This window comes from Marmota monax, unplaced genomic scaffold (assembly GCF_021218885.2).
Source record: "Marmota monax isolate L192 unplaced genomic scaffold, Marmota_monax_Labrador192_F-V1.1 WCK01_AAM20220418_F8-fsc00181, whole genome shotgun sequence".
NCBI classification, from domain to species: Eukaryota; Metazoa; Chordata; class Mammalia; order Rodentia; family Sciuridae; genus Marmota; species Marmota monax.
The window spans coordinates 2388588-2411597 of record NW_026694276.1 but is presented as its reverse complement, the minus strand read 5'-3'; the positions used below and the strand labels follow the sequence as shown (position 1 = coordinate 2411597).

General features: G+C 41.7%; 1 protein-coding gene across 1 annotated transcript in view; it reads left to right on the top strand.

Annotated features, from left to right (window-relative positions):
• The window catches only part of Fndc7 (fibronectin type III domain containing 7), a 32372-nt gene that overhangs the window by 6965 nt on the left and 2397 nt on the right, over positions 1–23010 (top strand). The window contains exons 4-11 of the mRNA XM_046467110.1: positions 441–701; positions 8235–8492; positions 9898–10152; positions 12495–12752; positions 13938–14192; positions 15497–15751; positions 17995–18255; positions 21070–21099. Of these exons, the coding sequence (XP_046323066.1) occupies positions 441–701; positions 8235–8492; positions 9898–10152; positions 12495–12752; positions 13938–14192; positions 15497–15751; positions 17995–18255; positions 21070–21099 (1833 nt within the window). The remainder of the gene's footprint in view (positions 1–440; positions 702–8234; positions 8493–9897; positions 10153–12494; positions 12753–13937; positions 14193–15496; positions 15752–17994; positions 18256–21069; positions 21100–23010) is intronic.

Here is a 23010-nt window from a genome sequence, read left to right as displayed (position 1 = left end):
CATGGTATACCTGTTAACAAAAACAGTTGAAGTTTGCCATCAGCATTATTTACACTGATTTGATAAAGTTGTTCCTAGGCATATTTCTAAAAAGTTGTGTGCACATTGAAATGGTATAAATCATCATTTTTATAATTGATTTATATTATGATTATAGGAATATTTGTCTAATTTCTGGCCAACTTCCCGCTGAAAGTAGTGTCTAATATTTAAAGTTTTCCTTTGTCTCTGCCACATCATTTATGATTAATACACACTTAGATAGTGATTATTTAAGGGAACTCTATAATTAATAACTTTATAAATCAAATAATTATAAGATGAAAATCAATCTCAATAGATAATCAACCTGAACTTACTTATTCCTAAATAATTTGAATTATCCTCTATTGGACTTTTAAACACAAATGCAGTTTTTCATTTTGCTTTTGTCTCCTTAGTGTTGGCTGCACCAATTCTGGAAGTAAGCTCTCCAAGTCCAGACTCTATCCTTGTGCAGTGGGAAGCTGTATATATGGCAATCGGATTCTCTGTGTCCATTATGCAAGCCAATGGCTTAGGTAGAATTTGGAAGGAGAATACTACAAATACCTCCTTGACCTTCAGCAGTCTAGATGCCGGGACTCTCTACACCATAAAAGCCTATGCATGGAACGCTAATGGAATCCCTGGGGATGACTCCACCTGCAATCAGAGAACAAGTAAGGACTTCTCAGCTCAGCCTCAAACAATCTCATTTTTGATTAATGAGGGGGGCTGTGCATTGCAACCATCAAGAGCAATGTTAAGTGATAAGTACAGAGCAGCTGGCAGCAGCTGTTTAAATTTATTATGAAGTTATTTATAGTGCCTTGACTATTCCTCCGTGGCAGTTTAAATGCTTACTGCATGGATAAAGAAATGCTGCAGAGAATACAAGGAGCATGGCAGCTTCCCCTCTGAAATCCAACTCAGTTGCTGCATATGCATTTGATATCACGATTTTTGTTAGGTTTACCAATCGCCCCTTGTCTCTTCCTGAGTTCAGCGATAGTCTAGACAAAAAGAATTGGGCCAAACAGGAATTCATTTCTTCAACAGACATTCAGTGAGCATATGCTGGCTTCAGTGCAGAGATACAGCAGCAAACAAGACAGAGTTCCTGCTGTCCTGGTGCTTCATGCTGTGACAGATGTGTTTCCCAAAGGCCTCCACCTAGGCCTGAGGCTAACACCTGCTTCCCACCACCTCTCCTCTAGTTGTAGGCAGAGAAGCTGCATTGCCGGGTGCAGGTTGTGTTCTCTCACCATCCCCACCCCAGGGACACCTGGCTGGGGGAATGCAGTTTAATAACTGCAAATCCAAACGGAACTGCTGGGATGAGCCAGAAGAATGAGAGGGTGGGAGGGGGGAGGGGGAGAGAGGGAGAGAGAATATGACAGTTGAATATGACAGTTTTCTTCTCTTGAGTAAGCTATCTGCTGGCAATATGACCTAAATAGATGCCAGACTCGCACCAACCAGATTAACAGGATTAGCTGTTATATCCCTTGGGGGAGGACCAGGAAAGATTAGGAATAAACCAGAAATGTTCTCTTTAGTTTTTGGAGGGGAATGATCTATGGCCAAGACAGAAATGTAGAGAGAAGAATTTGCCTTGCATACTACTTCTCTAGGAGAAACCATAGCAAGTAGCCCCAAGGTGATTTGTGATGGGCTTGGTGAGTCAGGATATTTGTGACAAACAGCCTAGGCTAGCTGGTTTGCTTGCTTGCTTCCTTGCCCCCCACACCACATCCCCCCCACCGCACCACCCACCCTCATCTTCCCACAAAAAATTATTGAGGGTTCACTCTGAGCTGGGCAGAACCTAGCTGATGGGAATACAACATCAAATAAAGCATGCTCCCACTCAAAGATATGATTATATCTAAAGATGCATAAATCCACAGTCATGGTTCTGTGTAACAAGTGCTTTGATGGAGTCATACAAACACAGTGTGGCACAGGAGAGAGCATCTGTATCAGGTTGGGGGACTGAGAGAGCCATCTGGTTTCTTTCAGGCCTTCTCCTTTACTTGTTTCCCCATGTTTTGAAAAGTCTTAGAGCCCGGCGAGGTGGTGCACTCCTATAATCCCAGAGGCTCTTCAGGCTGAGGAGGAGGATCACGAGTTCAAAAGCCAGTCTCAGCAACTTAGCGAGGCACTTAGCAACTCAGCAAGACCCTGTCTCTAATAAAATATTTTTTAAAAAGGGCTGAGGATGTGGCTCAATGTTTAAGTTCCCTTGTGTTCAATCCCTAGTACCAAAAATAAATAAAGTTTTAAGAGTTTGAATTTAGCCTCTGTATTAGATTGCTAGGGCTGCTCTCACTAAGTGCCTCAAACAAGCTGGCTTAAACAATAGAAATTGATTGTTTCACAATTGTGGAAGCAAAGTCTGAAGTCTAGGTGTTGGCAGGGTTGGTTTTTTTTTTTTTTTTTTCTTAAACCAAGGATTGAATGCAGGGGTTTAATTGAATCACTGAGCCACATTCCTAGCCATTTTTATTGTTATTTTGAGATAGTGAGGCCCTAAGTTGCTGAGACTGGCTTTGAATTTGCGATATTCCTGCCTCAGCCTCACTGGGATAACAGGCAAGTGCTACCCTGCCCAGTTAGGGTTGGTTCCTTTTGAGGGCTATGAGGGAAGGTGTCGCGACCCCTTGCCCGCAAGGAAGACGCAACTCAGGAATCTTCTTTCAGCAGTTTATTCAGGCCCTTGATATTTCTTCTTCTTTCCCTCCGATGCCCCTCCCAGCCTTAATAAAGCATCCCAAGCCCCAATGCAAAGCTGCCGCGTGGAGCTTTCTCACAGGGTGGTGAAAAATCATGTGCCAACTTTCCCAGATAAGGAGTTGTTTGTCACAGACCACAGCGGAGCCAGCGTCATCTTGTAATGGCGACCATAGTCTGCAGAAACGGCAGAAGCGGCTCACCACAGTTCCCCCTTTTCTGTTTTCTTAAAACAATACAGGCGAGAGTAGAGGTCCTATCCCACTGTGCAGAAGTGGCTGCATAGTATGGCTCAGTCCTAAGGAGGCGCCTTCCCCAGATCTGAGGCCATATCAGCCGACGCCTTTTTTCGTGGGGCGGGGTGTGAACGCGTCTAACCCGCATGCAATAGGACATGCTCTCCTTGAGGTCCTTGTCAAGGATCACTCAAGTGCAGTGCCTTGCCTCGCATCCTGTATCGTGACGATGGTGGACGAAGGGGGATAGCTGAGGCTGAACTGTGGCTGTTTATAAGGACAAACAAGTTGACAGCACCCTGAAAGAAAGGCACGAACTTCAAGGCGATAGAAAAGCACTAGTGTGGAAACCCATCTGCGTGCAATGGCAGTAAGACCGGCAGAGTGCAAGGGCTTTCCAACACTAAGAGAATAACAAGGAAAGTCATGTCGATCCCAGTGCAATGTTATAATAACTTGGGGTGTAACGACCATGACAAAGGTTTACTGCTTAAGATGCGCAAGCCAGACTTGAGGCGAGTTGCCATTTTCTAAAGCTGCAAGAGCTTGTATGATCATAGCCTTTTCTTGTGCATGGCGAGTTTTAAGGCGACAGAGAAGCCACAAACAAAGTACAACACTGAAGCAACACATTGCACCAAAAATGCCTACTCCCACCCACTCTTTGAAGAAGGAAAAAGCAGAAGATATCCAATCGGTGAATTGACCCAAAGTCACTGGTTCGACACGGTACTATTCAAAACAGCAATCTGAGTTAGTTGAGACTGGATCAAGTTTTCTGCTTCCATGGACCAGGTTCCGGATAGATACTCTCCGATGATGCGGGAGGCATTTCTGGAATCATTAAATCTGACAGAGGTTATACATAAATGTGCACGTTGATCAATACAACCCAAATGTACTAGGTCAGACAATTCCTCAACTTGAGCTTGAAGCAGATCTATCCTTTGATTAGCAGCCAGAATCCCAGATAAAATGTGTTGATTAATTCTACTTTGAGATTCAAGTATGGTGGATGTTTGTTGAATAACCTGATTAATAGTGGCAGCAGTTTGTACCTGGCTGGCCATGGCTACTCCAGCTGTAACTGCTGCAGCAGCAGATACCGCCACAGCTGTCACTATGGCTGCCGTAATTCCAAAATCTCTACGGGCTCTAATCAGTTCAACAATAGGAAATGACTCTGGATCTGCAGTAACCGGGATCGGGACAAAAGTTGGAATTTTCATAACCATTGCCATAGTCCAGGAGCCATTCCAACACTCAGACAAATAACAGGTAATATTAGAGCAATTAAGCATCCCCTGTAATGTAACATTAGCCAAAAGAAACAGGAACGGAGATTGGAGACGGACTGCTGCGGAGGGTAATGTAGCATTAGATAATTGTGAATTATTTGCAGAAATTTTAAGCCTCCTACCTCGCTCCGAGTCTTGGGTACTGCCAGAAACATTAAACAGCCAACTTTGGACTCCTAATATTTCCCTGGGGAAACACAAGCGCGGACTAGACTAGCCCAATCTGAGGGAGTCATGCAAAATCTAGTAAGTCCCTCCACCTGAGTGAGAGTGAAAGCGGCATCTATGCCATAAGTGCGGACAGATTCTGCCAAGGTTTTAATTATCTTAAAGTCTAAAGGCTCATGATATCTTCCCCTGTTATTGTCCTGAAATACAGGGTATGCAAGTCCCATATCTGTATTAACTGTCCTCCAAACTTGTGCATGAAAAGATCTCCCGGAACCTTGGCTCCCCCCACATACGGAGGTGGGGCAATCGGCACCATATCTTCTTCTAGATATTCTACCTCCTCCTCCTCAGAGTTTTGTTGACCGATGTTAACTCCCTTCCCCTTCTTACAGTAGGCCTGCGTGCCCTGTGTCTCCTTTTTCTTCTTTTTCATTTTTATCTTATGTAGTTGTTGTAACAATATATCAAGGTCCTCAGAACTCTCTGAGTCGCTTGTGTTCTCAGGCGTTTTTAATTCGGTCAAGTCTGGGTAGAGCCTTCTCCTATTTTTATCTTCAGGCTCTTTTGCCTTCTCACTACTGTTACTTTTAATACTCTCTGCCACTTCACTACATGATCCTTCAGATTTTTCCTCATGCAATTGCTCAAGAATAGCTTGACCCTCACTCACAGCTTCCTGGCATTTACCATCTGTAAGGCAACCACGGACCATTTTCCAAAGGGGTATCACCCCACCCTCTAATATGCCCTGCTCAGAAGCAAAGTCAAGATCTTTGCCTAATTTATCCCAACTAGGCACAGTAAGGCTGCCCGAAAATGCAAACCACGGTGCAGCGATATCTATCTTCTGTAAAAATCTCTGTAAAGTACTATGTTTCACTTCCAGTCCCTTGGAACGTAACAGGCCATCTAGGGCCAGGAGAAGCGGACTTGAAAATGCGGCACCCATGACACAACAACAAAGGAAGCACAAAAAAAAGAAAGCGAAAGTAGGAGCGAAAGTACACAGTGCAGCTGCAATAAAATGTAAGGCTCTCTCTTTCATTACAGAGGAGCTGCCCCGCTTTGGTCGCAGATCCCACTTACTAGGGACTAACCCCGCTTTGATCGCGGATCCCACTTATTGGGACTAACCCCGCTTTGGTCGCGGATCCCACTTACCTGGGACTAACCGGTGCACCACCCCTGACTGTTGAAAGTTCTGGTTCCCGGGTCTCGGCACCACTTGGCGCGACCCCTTGCCCGCAAGGAAGACGCAACTCAGGAATCTTCTTTCAGCAGTTTATTCAGGCCCTTGATATTTCTTCTTCTTTCCCTCCGATGCCCCTCCCAGCCTTAATAAAGCATCCCAAGCCCCAATGCAAAGCTGCCGCGTGGAGCTTTCTCACAGGGTGGTGAAAAATCATGTGCCAACTTTCCCAGATAAGGAGTTGTTTGTCACAGACCACAGCGGAGCCAGCGTCATCTTGTAATGGCGACCATAGTCTGCAGAAACGGCAGAAGCGGCTCACCACAGGAAGGATCTGCTCAGAACATTTTCCTTGGCCTGTGAATGTGCATGTCTTTGTCTGGATCTCTTTTCATAAGAACATCAGCCATATGTGGGCACCTTGGCACACTTATAATTCCAGTGACTCAGGAGGCTAAAGCAGGAAGATCACAAGTTTGAGGCCAGCCTGGGCAACTTATTGAGACCCTCTCTCAAAATAAAAACTGTTGGGGATGTGGCTTAATGGTAAAGTGTCCCTGGGTTCAATTCCTAGTACTAAAAAATAAACATAGAGATATAAATATACCTGGAGAGCTGGGGACATGGTTCAGTGGTACAGTATCACATAGCATACTAGGCCCTGGGTTTGAGGTAGTAGTGGGGGAAACATTGATCCTATTGAATTAGATCCTATCCTATGACCCTATTTCCAAATAAGGTCACAGTCTTGATGGCACTAGGGATTAGGATTTTGACGTACATGTTTTGGGAGGAATGACTTCAACCCGTAACAGTTTCCCACTATCCTACCTATTTTTCCTAGTTCTCCCATATCCCTTATGGGAACTACATTGTCCTAAACTTCTGTAGGGTACACTTAACAGCCTTTGGCCTAGCACTACCTACCCCAAAGCAGACCTTCCTTTGTAGATGAGTTGACCCTGCAGTGAGGGAAAGGGACCTGTGGAGATGACCTATAAGGAAACACAGCAGGTACCTGTCTTGTGGAGAACGAGTTGGGTCCCCATGTCCTCAAATAGGGTCTTTCCTGTACTCCAGATGTGACCAGAGGATGCTATCCCTGCTCAAGTTCTGCTGGGTGGTCTTCATTACAGTACAGATTCCAAAGGTGATCCGAAGCCAGTTTCTCTCCCCACTTGGCCCAGTGGACATATGTCCCCCAACTTTTTTAACAGGATAGCCCAGAAGAAAAGGAGGCATATTTATAATATAGGGGAAAGTACTTGGGAGACACTGAGAGTGCGTAAGGTGTCATCGCTCTCTATATTTTCCTTCCTTCCCTTTAATTTACAAAGGAAATGTTTGCTCCTCCAGAAACAATTGTGACTAGCAGGGGTCAAAAGTAATGAAGGGATATGTTTGCTTCATCAATCAGTAACAAAATATTTGGCCTATCATGTAATGATAACATACTCATATGGCACTTTTAATTCTTCATATTTATTTTTGGGGTGCTTGGGATTGAACCCAGAACCTCACAGTGCTAAGCGCATACTCTATCACCAAGCTATATCCACAGTGCCCCCATTTATAATCTCATTTTATTCTATAATCATTTGCAGTTTTTGTTTGTTTTTGAAGTCCTGGGGATTGAACCCAGGGCCTCGTACATGCTCGGCAGATGCTCTACCACATCCTGAGACCCCTTTCCGCACCATATTTATTATTGGTGCATTACAATTTTACATAACGGTGGGAATCATTACATATCTGTTTATGCATACAATATAACAATACAATTTGGCCAAAGTCATTCCCCAGTATTTCTCTTTTTCTTCCTCTTCTTCTTCCTTCTGCTTCCTTCCCTCTATTCTACAGGTCTCCCTTCAATTTCCATGAGAACCCCTGCCATTGTTCTTCTCTTTTTTCTACTCTAGCTTCCACAAATGAGAGAACACAAAAGACCCTTGGTTTTCTGAGTTTGGCTTATTTTGCATAACATAATGTTCTCAAGTTTCATCCATTTTCCTGCAAAATGACTTAATTTCATTCTTCTTATGGCTGAATAAAACTTCATTTTGTGTATATATCACATTTTCTTTATCTACTCATCACTGATGAACACCTAGTCCATCCCCTTCTTAAATTTTGTTTTCTGACAGGGTTTTGATAAGTTGCCCAGGCTGGTCTAGAACTTGAGAGCCTCCTGCCTCAGCCTCTCAAGTAGCTGGGATTACAGGCCTGTGCTGCCACACCTGGCTACTTGTTAAATAGTATATTCATATATGCATGCATGCATGAAAGTATATTTTTTGCACCTGTATAGACACTGATCTTATTATATCCATTTTGTAGATGGGAAAAAAAATTAACAAACAGTTGAAATAATATGGCCAGGGTCACATAGATATATGAGTTCACATAGTTAATGGCAGATGTGTTACCAGTTCCCAGGTATCCAAAATCCCAATTTTACGCTTTAATGCTTGTATTTATCCAACTATTGGTGTACTTTATTATCCACTGAGCTCCTTAACATTGTTAGGCTACGTCTCATTTGGCTTAAGGTGGTTATAAAATCTTAATTGTTTTTCAAAAACATAGGTCCTCGTGCTCCTGCCAACATTCAAGTCTCTTTTGACAGTGGGGCTCTGAAGGCATCTGTTTCATGGACACCGACAGAAGGAGCCTTCAACTATACTGTGATGGCTTTGAGTGGTTCTTCTGAGCGGAGCTGCAGTACAACTTTCAGTTCCTGCAGCATCTCTTCCCTCCAGTGTGGAACTGAGTACCTGATTTCCGTTTTAGCAAGTAATGATGCTGGATCTAGCAAGTCCTCTTCAGCAGGGACCCTGAAGACAGGTATGTAAACAAGAGTGAGAACCCTGCAGGGCTGGCAAGTCAAAGTCCCTGACAATATTCCAGAACACTCTGGAAGCAGTCAAAACCAAAGCCTGGTCTAAATGAAAGCATTGAGTTGGACATTCTCATGAGTTTGAATAACGTGGATAGGGAAACCCGATTTTGTGAATTTTGAAAAAGCACTGCTTTGAATATGTGGAGGCCTGGCTTTTATTCTAGATCTTCCATTAGTTAGTTTTTTTCATTTTTATTATTTTATTTTTGAGGCAGAATCTTGCTGTATTGCTCAGGCTGGCTGAATTCTTGGGCTCAAGTGACCATCCTGTCTCCGCTTTCTGGCTTCATCTTCATTTTTAAAGAAAATCCAATTGGAGGGATTTTGTTTTTGTTTTTGTTTGGTACTGGAGATTACCCAGGAGTGTTTTGCCACTGAGCTACATTCTCACCCCTTTTTATTTTGAGACTTTTGAGACAAGATCTTGTTAAGTTGCCTAGAGCCTTATTAAGTTGCTTAGGCTGTCCTTAAACTTGAAATCCTCCTGCTCCAGCTTCCCAAATCATTGGGATTATAGGCATGTGTCACTGGGCCTGGCCAGCTGGAGTTATACACACAGCTCTAAATGTGAAGTACAGACAACTGTCTCTTATTGACATTAAGTTTCATGACAGAGACTTGGTGGGAGATTTTTTTTTTCTTTTGGTACCAGAGATTAAACATTCAACCACATTCAACCAGAGGCATTCAACCATTGAGCTACATCCCCACCTTTTTTTTTTTTTATATTTTATTTCCCTGAGTTGCTTATGACCTTGATAAATTGCTAAGGCTGGCTTTGACCTTGTGGTCCTCCTGCCTCAGCCTCCCAAGGTGGGAGATATTTTTTTTTTAATGTTTTTTTTTCTATATTTATTTTTTAGTTCTCGGCGGACACAACATCTTTGTTGGTATGTGGTGCTGAGGATCGAACCCGGGCCGCACGCATGCCAGGAGAGCGCGCTACCGCTTGAGCCACATCCCCAGCCCAAGGGGAGATATTTTTAAAGATGAAGATATTTCTAGTTCTGAACCCAAGTAGCTGGTTTATAGGCCTGGGTCACCATGCACAGCAAAATCCCCGTATTTAAAAATGACTACCAAACTCTGGTGGCCCATTATTTCTCTCATATAATGAGAGAATGTGAATAGGTCTTTGTGTCTTTGTGGTTTGCTGTAGCATAGACTTTTGTTCTCTAAGGAAAATCTTCTAATGTTTCTGGTACATAATTTTTCATATTGTACACCAAATTCAATCTATTACAAAACTTATAGTTGCTGATTTGGGTTGTCCTTGGATAATTGCAAAGATGCAAAAAAAAAAATCTCCTGCAATAGTCTTACAACTGGTTATTATTGATTACTTCTTAGTGGCTTGTGCACCTGGAAGAGTGATGATCCAAGAAGATCCCCCTGGCCATCTGTCTGTGGCTTGGTCCAATGTAGATCTGGGTGATTACTACGTGGCTTTTGTGAAGAGTGATGATGGCTGGGAAGTACACTGTAATACATCCACCACCCAGTGCAGCTTCTTATCTGAGTGTGGCTTCACTTACTTTATTAGTGTTTTTGCCTATAACAAGGCAGGGCAGAGTCCTTTGGGTGATGTATTCAATTATACAACAGGTAAGTCACATTTGATGTTTGTAAAGGGAGTCTGAGTTCACTAAACTCAGCAGCAGAGTAGGTCACCACCTGGGAGTCATTCTAGAGCCAGGAATGCAAAATGAATGTTTTGTTTCATTCTTCCCAGACTAGGAAAATTTTACTTTGTGAACCCAAACTTTACAAAAATGCAAGGTTAGCTAGGTGTAGCACTCCATGCCTGTAATCTCAGGGACTTAGATTGCAAGTTCTAGGCCAGACTTGCCTTGGCAACTTAGCCAGATCCTGAAAAGCATATAGCTCTAGCATGCTCTGAAAGTTGAATCGTCCACAAAGATCTAGTTACTGTTCAGGCCTGGATGCTGAAGAGGATGCAGCTCTCCATTTGAGGAGTTTACTCTGTTTCTGGGACCAGAGAGACAGATGCAATAGCCAAGATGCTACATGGTTTGGAGGGCTTTGGAGTACAACACCTGGTTTTAAGTTCTAACTCGACCATGCCAAGGGACGATGATGTCTACCTTGCTAGTTCCTTAGTATCCTTCACTAAAAGTGGGACAAATAACAATAACATAAATGTGAAAAGGACTTTGTATGTAATAAAGCAGAATGCAAATATTTTCATGATCATGATTATTACCATGACTACTCTCCTCCACTAGGCTTGGAATTTGTATTGGGCATAGATTATGTTTTATTTATCTGTCACCAGTGCTTATCATAGTGTGATCAGCATAGGGGAGATGCTCAATTTTTGAAGAATGAATGGAGTGACTTGGAATTAATTAACTATATTTACAAATAAGAATAATATAGTTATATAAAGTATTTGCTTGATTATAAAAAATTTTACCAGTTTGAGGGGTCCAAATAATTGGTGCTTTGGGAATTTGGAATTTGAAGTAAGCGGCTATCATTAAGGTTCAAGAACACAGGAGGGACTTCCAAAAGGAGTGGCCTTGAGCTGGAGTTTAGAATGGATGGAATGTAGGTGGGGCAAGAACTTCTCAGAGAAACCCCAATCCTAGTTAGACATTTGTTAGGCAGGCTTTTTAAGGTCTCTTCTAAGACTTACTAATACAATCATGCTCCCCTCTCCCACACCCCAGCTTTATCCGGTTTAGTGTCTGGAAAGAGTGATAGCATCTGAGAAGTTAGGATGATGACTTTGTTAGGCAGAAGAGGGAAAGGCTTTCTTGTAGGGGGTTTACAGTCTTCAAGGCTCTTGTAGTGAGAGCACAAAATAGACAGAGTATTGAGAGGTCTGATATGTGTGGAGGGGGGGACATCTGAATATTACAGCTTGTAATGACCTTCAATGTCATACTGAGAATTTATCCTATATGCAGTGAGAGTTAGGCCAAAGTTGGAACTGAATGCATAACTTATTATTATTATTATTATTATTATTATTATTATTATTATTATCATCATCATCATCATCATCCCATCATCATTATTAATTTATTTTTTGGTACCAGGAATCGAATCCAGTGGTGCTTAGCCACTGAGCCACAATTCCCAGCCCTTTTTATTTTTTTATTTTGAGACAAGATCTGACTAAGTTGCTTAGGGCCTTGCTATATTGTGGTAGCTGGCCTCAAACTTGTGATCCCCCTGCCTCAGCCTCCGAGTCACTGGGATTACAGGCATGTGCCATTGTGCCTGGCCATGTAACTGATTTTTTTAAAATATTATTTTTAGTTGTTGATAGATCTTTATTTTTATTTACTTATTTATATGTGGTGCTGAGAATCAAACCCAGTGCCTCACACATGCTAGGCAAGCACTCTACTGTTGAGCTACAACTCCAGCCCCCATGTAACTGATTTTTGAGCACACACACAAAAAAAATGGGTCTCTTTTCTCTCTTGAAATTATAGAACCCATAACAATATGGGGCACTGATTGAGCAGTGAAGGAGATTTTGTTCTTGGCCAGAAATAGAAGTGGGGGATAAACTCACAAATCAAGTTCTCATCCCTTGGGGGTCAGGAAGTTATAGGGTAAAAGAAATGAGGAGGAGGAATACGCGTGTCTTTTATTCTGAGGTTAGAGGTTGTCTAGTGGTCCCTCTGACAGCCAGCTTAGATGATCCAACTGGTGTTTCAGCCAGTCCTGCTGAAGAGGAATTTCTGGCCTTCAGAAAAGAAAGGCTAGAGCATGGTAAAAATTCTGTTAGGTCACCCAGCAGAACAGGACTGGGGTGGGGTAGATGACAAACATACCTGTCGGAGGATATTGCAGTAGTGTAGGAGTATGGTGACAAAGGCTGTGGCCTTGAGGAAGTCAGGCCACCCAGGACCCTCTCTGGTGGCATTGCTCCTGCATTGACCTCATTCCCTCTGGGATCCTACTTTCAGCTCCCTGTTGTCCTAGTGACATTAACCCAGTGCTGGTGTCCAGCGAGAGAGTAGAGATGGTCTGGTCTCCTGTCCGTGGTGCCGAACTCTACGAAACCAAGGCTGTGGCTGGGTCCAACGTGGTAGAGTGCAACGACACTGCCCCTGCTTGCACTCTCTCAGCTCTGGAGTGTGACACCAAGTACAGCATCACAGTATATTCCTTCAGTGAAGTCCGGGGCATCAATATGTCATGCCGTTCACGCTTTATCACCACAGGTATGGGAGAGCTATGCTTTCGTTCACTGCAGCTGTGTGCCTCAGAACAGCCACTCAGCAAGACCTAAAATCCCACTAACCACTATTTGTAGGGACCAGTAGAATTCCTAACTGTATTAAGGAGAGATGGAAGAGAAAGTGGAAGAGGAAAGTGGGGGAAAGGAAACAAAAGGAGACCACAGGGAGAGAAGGTTTTGCCAATGACTATCTCCGCCATTCAGTTCTTTCTGCCTTTGAGGGACGTGCCTGTCCATACACCCATGGTGTACAAGGGCTTGTCTTACTTTTGATTTCAGAATTAAAAATGCTCTTAAACCTCTTCCAGTTGATTCTACACTCTAAAAACCCAATACCTTATGTCAATGTCAACAGTTTTCCACACAAAGTCTCTAGAAATTTGGTCTATGTGCAAGATATTTTTGAAAACTATGATGATGTTGTTGTTGTTGGTGGTGGTAGTGGTGGTGGTGGTGGGGTATGTGTGTGTGTGAGGGGGGGGGGATTGAATCCTGGGGTCTCTACCACTGAGCTACATCCCCAGCTCTTTTTATTCTTTATTTTGAGGTGTAGTCTCATTAAGTTGCTGAGGTTGGCCTTGAACTTGGGATCCTCCTGCCTCATCCCAAATCACTGGAATTACAGTGTGTGCTATGCCCAGCCTGTTAATTTTACTTGGGGGGGAGGGGAATCCTTTTTTTTTTTTTCTAGTACCAGGTATTGAACCCAGAAGAACTTAACCAATGAGCCACATCCCCAGCCTTCTTTATATTTTATCTTGAGACAGGGTCTCACTAAGTTTCTTAGAGCTTTGCTAAGTTGCTGGGGTTGGCCTTGAACTCTGATCCTCCTGCCTCAGCCTCCAGAGACACTGGGATCATAGGAGTGTTCCGCAGTGCCTGGCAAAAAAATTAATTTTAGACTAAATAACACATGTATCCCCTTTTCATTCCCCCAACAGGGAGGCTGGAACCCAGGGGGCACTCTACCACTGAGGTACATCCCCAGCTCTTTTTATTTTTTATTTTGAGACTGAGTCTCATTAAGTTTCTTAGGCTGGCCTTGAACTTGTTGTTCTTCTGCCTCAGCCTCCCAAATCAATGGGATTATAGGCCTGTACCACCAGACCCAGTCCACTTGTGACACTTTTGACTCAAGCTGTTTCAGTTAATAATTTTAAATTTCTAGGTCCTTGCAGTCCTGAAATAATAAATATTTCCAAGGATGCCTTCTCCATGATTCATGTGCACTGGCGATCCACCAACGACGATGCCACTTACACAGTGACTGCCCAGGGGGAGAAGGGACTGTATCAATGCAGCAGCACAGGAGAGTCCTGTACCCTGGGAGACCTGCCCTGTGGCTCAGTGTTCTCGGTCACTGCTGTGGCCGAAACACAGGCAGGATGGAGTCTGCCCAGCTACAGCATGCCCCTGGAAACAGGTATGTAGCAACCACCAGCTCAAATGCTGACTTCAGGAGGTCTCTAGGATATGTTTTAAGACATGGACTTTATTTTCTACCCTACATGTGGTGTAAATGCAGTACACTTAGAACTCTTTTCAAGAGTCCCAGACTTTAAAAATCAAACTTTCAACATTTTATATGCTCTGTAAAAATATCATCAAAAGACTCTAGAATCATTTTACATTGGCATCAAAGGAGCAATGCATTGACTCTACAGAAACATTTATTAGAATTTATATTCTCTCCAGGTACAATCTGTCAAAACAGCTAACAAGTAACCAAATGAACTGATTTATTTTTTGTCTCTTTAGTTGGGCTCTTTTATATCTTTCTCTAAAAAATGCTTTCTGAGTTTCAGTTACCTTATCAGTAAGAGGGGGATAATAGCCTTAGATGGTTGTGTGAATTAAATTAATGGTGCAGAGCACTTAGCATATGACCTAATCAAAGTAAAATCTCCATAAAAGGAAAGTGCTATTGCTGGGCACAGCAGCACAGACCTGTAATCTCAGCAACTCAGTAGGCAGAGGTGGAAGGATCACAAGTTCAAGGTCAGCCTAAGTAAGTTAGTGAGACCCTATCTCAAAATAAAATATAAAAAAGGCTGAAGATGTAACTCAGTAGTAAAGTGCCCCTGAATTCTATCCCAGTACAAAAGAAGAAAGTTTCTATGTCTTATATAAAGGGTCTCTGAAAAATTGAAAAATTGAGATGGCATGGTATCTTAGGAGGCTAAGAAATCAAGTTTTTTTTTTTTTTTTTTTTTTTAATTTCAGGGCATGGGGGGTGGTGTTTGTGCCAGGGATCAAATCTTAGGTAAGTGCTCTACCACGGAGCCATAACCCCAGTGCAGGAAATCAAGTTTTTATATCAGTAATGTACTACAAAGTGCTCAGGAAAAGCAAAATACATTTTCTTGCAAATGCTATAAGATGTTATATTGGGAGAAGAGGTGAATGGATCCGTTGCTTTGCAGTCTGTATCTAGAATTTTTCATGTTGAGGAACAAAAAGGATTATTCTGAAAGAAAAGGGAAAACCTCACACTAATCACAGCCTGTTAGTGCTCTGCATTCTTGGGGAAAGTACTCATTACAAAGAATTGATGTTACAAGAGGTAACAGAGGGTGTGACCCATGGAAAATTTTGGTTAATAATAGTAAGCTTGAGAAATTTAAGATATTGAGTGAAATGCAGACAAAGTACAATTATTAGTTGTTTTTCACAAAATCATCTTCAGTGGAAATGAAACCTAATTCTTTCTCTCTTTCCCCACTTAAGTGCCATGCTGTCCAACTGGTATGACTGTAACTCAGGTCACCCAATCAGTAATCAATGTGAGCTGGGCTATTGGGATGGCAGCTCAAACCTACGTGACAGTTCTGGAATCACACATTGGACAGTCTAAGTGTCATACCCATCAAAGTCACTGCCTCCTGGGGTGCATCACATGTGGCATCAACTACACAGTAGCATTAAAAGCAATTAGTGCCACTGGGTTGACTGCAGACTGCGCCTACCAAAGTTATTCCTCTAGTAAGTGAATTCTTTTTTTAAAAAAAATTATACAATTTATATAAATCAATGGTGCTCAGCAAGATAAAATAAATATGTGTCTATGATGTATTAATGATTCATTGGCTATGCTGATTATTCAATTTCTACTTAAGTTTCCAGGGGTATTCATTATTGTTATAGAGAGGGAATATTTTTATACAAGAACTATGCTTGTAGTGCAGTTTACATTTTGTAAATTCCTGGGGGAAAATGAAATAAGAATCTCTTATTGACTGGGATTAATCTGAGTTTCTCTTCCCATTCTGCCTCTCTTCTTTATTTTGAATGATACACAGATATCAATGAACTCAAATCCCACACTATAGTAAGTAAATAAATTCTCAATTCTACAACTGAAGTATCAGTGAGGACTCAGCACTTCCAGGGCCAGGCACAACCCTTCCTTCTCATTTATAAAGATGCTGCATTACCCCCCCCCCCCGTTTGCATTATAAATGCAGATTACTTTCTAAAATGTTTACAGTTTCCCCTTGACCTCAGAGCTTCAGATGCTTCTGTGGGTAGTTGGTGAATCGCCTCTCCTGCTGACCACTTCAGGTGCATGTTTGCTGAAGGAATGACATATTTTTATGACACAAAGACTTGCAGCTGAAAGTAACTCAGGATGGCAGAGTTTCCAGAATGCAGTAGATCATACATTCTATTTGGTTTGCATTATTTTCTTATTTTCTATTATGCTACCACCTCTCTCTCTTCTAAACCACTCTAGCTCCTCCCAGGATTTTTTTATTTCGACAGGCTAAGAGAGCAAAGATATCTGTCTACTGACAATTTTGTTCCTTATCATCAGAAGGACCAAACCATCAGGGAATAACAGGGGGAAGTAAAAATGGGGCAGGACTAGCAAATTAAGATTCATAATTCACTTAAGTGGCTGCTTGGAAAGAAAACTCTTTGAAAAACTCCTGAGGATGCCTTCCTGGCCTGAGAAAAAAAAAAGAGTACCATGATCAATTAGTTATGTCTGCCTGGGGCATGGGATAGGAAGGTTGAAATGTAATTTTTGCATCCCAGAGATAATAGAAAAAGTCTTCAACTTGGAGTCTACATTAAACATGATTTCTGATAAGCTGTGTTGGCCTTATCTTCCAGGCATCCTCACTGGTAAGAAAAAATAAAAATTAGCCAGGCACAGTGGCACACAACTGTAATCCCAGCTGTTCAGGAGTCTGAGGCAGGAAGATTGCAAGTTCGAGACCAGCCTCAGCAACTTATGAGACCCTGTTTCTATAAAACAATAAAAAGGGATAGAGATGTGGCTCAGTGGTTAAGTGCCCCTGGGTTCAATCCCTGATAAATAATAATAATAATAATAATAATAATAATAATAATAATAATAATATTATTATTCTAGCTTATTCCTCAAAGTTGTTTTGAGAATCAAATCATAATATGAAAGCATGTGCAGTATGCTTCAATTTATGTTAGCTGGATTATACTTTGTTTTGACCGTCTTCCATTAATTTCATTAATTAGTTTTGGGAATATGGCCCATTGCTTATCTTCACACCTGAAAAAAATCCTTTTGAAGAATAAATCAAATGAGACTGCTTATCTGTAACAACTTTTACAAAACATACAATAGTCTCTTTATTTAGTTATTGAGGACTATCATCTGGTGTCCTCATCAACATCTAAGGTGTGGCCTGCTCAAGGATTTTAAGAAAAGATCAAAAAAGTACCTAATCAGCTTAGCATGGATAAAATGTGGACCAACCAACCTGGCTACCAGCCTGTCATGTAAGTGGCTGCTCCCAAAGTGTCATGCCACTCAGTTCAGCAAAATAGTGTTTTTCAACTAGAGATGAATGCAATGAATTATATTTAAACTTTGTCCCACTAAAATCAAATGAAACTGGGACCCATTATCTTGACAGGGATCTTAATAGGATTCTGTGCATTTGACTCATAGTTTGAGTCATGTACAATACAGCATATCTCTGCCAAGTGTGGAACTTTTTGAATCACCATTGTTCTATGTTAAAAATTTATACCCCATACCACCCTCACACACAGATTTCTGATCATGTGGCTCAGCATTAAAAGAACTTCGACATCCCTTCAAATCTTGCTCTATTCTAGTCAGTAACTAATCATATTATTTGGAATAGTTTACTTGCATTTTTTTCCCCTGAGTAATAAAGGCCATGTTTGTGTGTGAAGATAGAATAAGTGACTTTGTATTTAATTTTATCCTGCAGATGCCTGCTGCCCTTTGGGGGTGAAATTATATAGGCTGGGGCCTAATGGCATCCGGATCTACTGGCAAGCCTCCAGGGGTTCTGCCAACTACAGCACTGACCTCTATGGCTCCAAAGGCATTTTCACATGCACCCCAAGTGCTGGCTTGAGTTTTTGTGATGTTACTGAAATACCCTGTGGGGATGTATATACTGTGGTGGTCTCACCGGTTGCTGAAACAGGACTGAAGCTTACTTTTTGCCCCAAAAAAATATATTCAGGTAAAGCAAGTTATGACCCCTTATTGAACCCTCAACTCAGATCTGTGAATCATTTGCTACCTGTGAAATTTCTACAAGCTTCAAGGGACCCCCAAGCAATTTTTGGAATTGTGGTCTTATTATTATTCAATTTGAAGTGCTCTTCCCTTCTCAGTTCCTGCCTTACTCTTCAGGGAAAACACCAGATGCTTGTTGCTTAAATAGTAAAGAAAATTCAAAAAGATTTAAGATTAGGGGATAATTTTAACATGGTCTTAGAGATGAGGCTAGATACCCTGGTATGTTGAAAATTAAGAAACTTGAACTTTCAATTGCACAGATTGAGAATTATGACTGAGGAAAAGTTGGAAGATCAGGAAAAAAATGAATTTATAAGTTGTAAACTAGGTTTGGATATATGAGTGGGCAGACAATCTGATCACAAAATGTGGCAATCAGTGATGCCATCATTTCCACCCTCATTGGTGGAAAAACATTACAATTCTCCAGCTCTGTGTTCCAGCAAACTCTGCTACCTTGCCCAGGGCACAGTCATATATTTTTCACACATTTCTAGAAGAAAAGAAAAGAAATGATGAAGCCCAGGCTTCACAGGCAAAAACAAGACGAGGAATAAATGGTTCCCAAACCTTTACTGATACCCAGAATTCAAATTTTCCAATTAAAAGTAGGTGGTGACAAGAAGTCTGAGATGGCTCCTGGTGATGGAACAAGGCCAGCTCCTCCTGAAAGGGTGTTCTCACTGTCCTTGGATGTCACGCTCTGATTCCTTGTTTTTTCATTATCTTTTCCCCAAGACAAGCTGGCCCAAGGCAGGGAAGAGATAGGAACAGGTTCTTGGGGTAAGGGTGAGCTCTTAGGAAGAGGAGCCTACAGCTCAATAACAATACTTCATCGATTTGAATAATGATTTACAGTTTATCGAGTGTTTTCACATTCCATATCTCAGTGAATGATCAAAATGTTCCTAAGAGGTTCAATGGATTTTATTGTCTCCAATTATTAAACGAGGAAACCGGTGCACAGGCTACTGAAGCTTCATCTGCAACCCTTCTCTTTTCCTAATCTCTAAATCCATCTTCACATATTTTTAATTTGTTTAGGGTTTAACACCTTTTTTTTAATTCTGAGTCAGGGTCTCGTTCTGTTCCCTAAGTTGCCCTCAAATTCCTGGGCCCAACTGATCCTCCTGCTGAAGCCTTCTGAGTGCTGGGACTACAAGGATGTTCCTGGCCCAGTTGTCTTATGATTCACTATCTTAAAAAGGTTTTTCATTGCTCCGTGGGATGAAATCTGATCCTCTAAGCATGGTGTTCAAGATCTTTCATGCTCTTTTCCTTATCTGTCTATGTATCTTCATTGTCCAGTAGTAATTTAATGTGAATCATTAATGAAAATTTAAAATTTTCTAGTAGCCACATTGAGAAAGTAAAATGAAACAGGTAAAATTAATAATGCATTTTAGTTAGGCCAATGTGTCTGAAATATTCCAATATCTAATCAATGTGAAAATTAAGATATTTTACCTTTTTTATAAATCTGGTGTATATTTTATGCATATAGCACATCTCAGTTCAGATTAGCCACATTTCCAGTACTCAATAGCTATGTGGTAGGTAGCTACTATTTGGGTAGGCTCATTCCCCAGCACCCCTCCTGAGAGGATTCCCTTTTTTTAATGTTTTATTAGTTATTGATGGACCTTTATTTATTTATTTGTGGTGCTGAGAATCGAACCCAGTGTCTCACACATGCGAGGCAAGTGCTCTACCACTGAGCCACAACCCCCAGCCCCTCCTCCTGAGAGGATTCTAGTCTCTAGTCTTATGGCATGGAATTATTCACACATATGGACCATGCTATATCACGTTTCTGAGTAAATGCAGTACTCTTCTCTTTGTGCAGAAGAGCATTCTATTCCATCCCCATCCAGAAAACAGTCCAAATTTTCTGTTGACCTTCTCCACTTCTCCTAGGCCAAGTTAGTGTTGTCCCTTTCTCCTTTATGACCTCAAGACACCCTTTACCACAGCATATAACTGTGATTTGAATGTGTGTCATATCCCTTAATAAATGATCTCTCTGACTCTTAGTACTTACTTAGCATATAACTGTTGCTCAATATGTTTTAAATTAAAAAAAGAATGAACAAGCCAATTGATGCACCCATGATCACACAGCTAAGTGAATGAGTAATGAAAGCCTTTTGTTTTTTATTTTGTTTTCCTGATCCAGGCTTGCAAGTCAACCCTTAGAGACTCACTCCTCTGATGGCTTGTTAGCTGCCAGAAGTCCTTGTTAGAACTCTTTGGTGGGGTGTCATCTCAAGCCTGCTGCCATTTCACCTTAATAAGGACCTAGACTCTGGTTAGGAAATTCACCTTTTCTCAGTCTTTCTGGAAAGAAAAAAAAAACCAAAAAAACAAGTTTCCACGTTTATTGCAACATCAGTGATGCCTTATTCTGATAATCAGGACAGTATCATAAATGAAGTAATAAATACTGAGTGCTTTGTGCCAAGAACAATACTTTATGTGTATTAATTCCATTAACCCTTATAATAAACCTGTGAGGTTGGCATTCTTATTCTTATTCACTTTATTGATAAACTGAGACACTTGCACACACAAACTGAAGTGACTTGCCCAAGGTCATACTGCTAATAGGTGTCTCCTCTTATCATCCAAATTTCTTCTTATTCATTTTTTGGTTCACTTTCCTCTTATTTTTTCTTAACTTATATCTTTTTTAAAATTTACATCTTCTTAAATACACCAAGGAATGTATTTTCAGTGTTTGTGTTTTTATTTACAGTAACCTGCTCTGGAAGTACCCTTGGAATGGGTAAGTCATTTTTCTCATGGATAAAACAGAAAGAACTTTTTGTTATTGCATTTGGGTCACTTAATGAAACAGGGTCAAAGGTGATGCTCCAATTAGTTAGGCAAACGATTTCTTTCTTTGATGCAAGAGTGTCCTGCCCTCCCGTCCCATCACATTTTCTTTCCCATTATACTGCCCTTCGGGTTCCACCAATTGAAATAAATTCCTTTGGATTCTGGACTCTGAAGTCTTCTGGGGTCCCCCAGAAAAACGCAAAAGTTTTTTGGAGGGTCTGCTCCTTAATCTCTCCTACTTTAAAAGATTGTTCTCTTCCCTGCTGTACATTGGCATCCTTGGAGGGCTTAACATTAACTGATGCCTGGGCTCTATTCCTAGAAAGTCTGATTCAATTGGTAGGAAGTGGAGGCTGGGCAGCAGGACTTTTTTCCTTCAGTACTGGGAGTTGAACCTAAGAGCACTTTACCTACTGAGCTGCATCCTCAGGCCTTTTTGTTATTTAAAAATTTTGAGGCAGGGTCTTGCTAAATTGCTGAGACTCTTGCTAAATTGCTGAGGTTGGCCTCAAACTTGTGATCCTGCTGCCTCAGCTTCCCAAATTGCTGGAGTTAAAGGCATGTATTATTGTGCCCAGCTGGATATCAGAATTTTTAAAAGCTTCTTAAGTGATTCTAAAGTGTAGTCAAGACTGAGAACTGCTGCTTTAGAGCAGTTTTTGTTTTTGTTTTTTGGTACTGGAGATGGAACCCAGGGATGCTTTCTCACTGAGCTACATTCCCAGCCCTTGTTTTAATTGTTTTGAGACAGGGTCTTGCTAAGTTGCTTAGGGCCTTACCAAGTTGCTGAAACTGGTCTTGAATTTGCAACTTTCTTGCTTCGGCCTCCTGAGTTTGACAAGCATGCACCACTGTGCCCAGCTTTCTCAAACTTTTATGTATACAAATCACCTTGGCCTTGTTAAAGTCAGATTCTGGTTTGTTAGGTATGGAAGGGTGCAAGACTTTGCATTGCTAACAAAATTCAGGGCATTCTGGTGATACCCAAGCTAACTGTTCTGACAGCACTTTTAGTCATCAGATGGGAATTTGTTAATAGCCTGCAGAGAGCTAGGATGTTTTGCATGGGTGGTATCCCCAGTGGAGAAAAGGAGATGTTGAAAGGGAGTTGGAATAAAGACAACCCTCAGTGCCTTTACACTTTTGCTCAGGGCTGATGCTGTTTAGGACATTTTGGTTGCCCCCATGAAGTTACTCTTGGGTAGGACAGTGGAGATGATCACACACACACAGTCCTGGGCGCTGGCCTAGTAGGTAACCTAAACTGCTTCATGAGGAATCTTTGCCACACTCCTCTAGGGAACAGCTTGCCGTGGGACCTTAGGAAAACCCCTCAGGGAATATAATCAATTCCAAAATACAAATTCTCCTGATCCCAGTCAGATAGGGCTGGCTTCAGAGGGTGTAAGTGGAAATGAAGCCTCCCTGTCAACAAGCAACAAAGGACAGCTTCCCAGTGGTGGTCAACTCCCCACCCAACACCTTCCACTGCCAGGGCCTGGGTGGTCTAGAGTCTCTCTCCATTGCCTGTCCTCTGCCTGGCCTCCTTTTCTTCTCCCAGCCCATTGCTTCTCTGAGCACAGCAGTGCACATAGTTTCCAATTCCTGACCCACCTGCAGGTCTAAAATAAGCACAATCCCTATTAATTTTTCAAGTCTTTTTGTTTCCCATAGTTAGAGAGAAACAGGCCTTGCTTAGTGAAAACAAACTGAGGAAACATCTAGTTATAAGAAATTGCTTTAGGGGTTGTGGATGTAGCTCATCAATAGAGCATGTGCTTACCATGTGCAAGGCCCTGGGTTCAATCCCTAGCGCATCCACAGGAAAAAAAAAAAAAAAAAAGCTGGGCACAGTGGT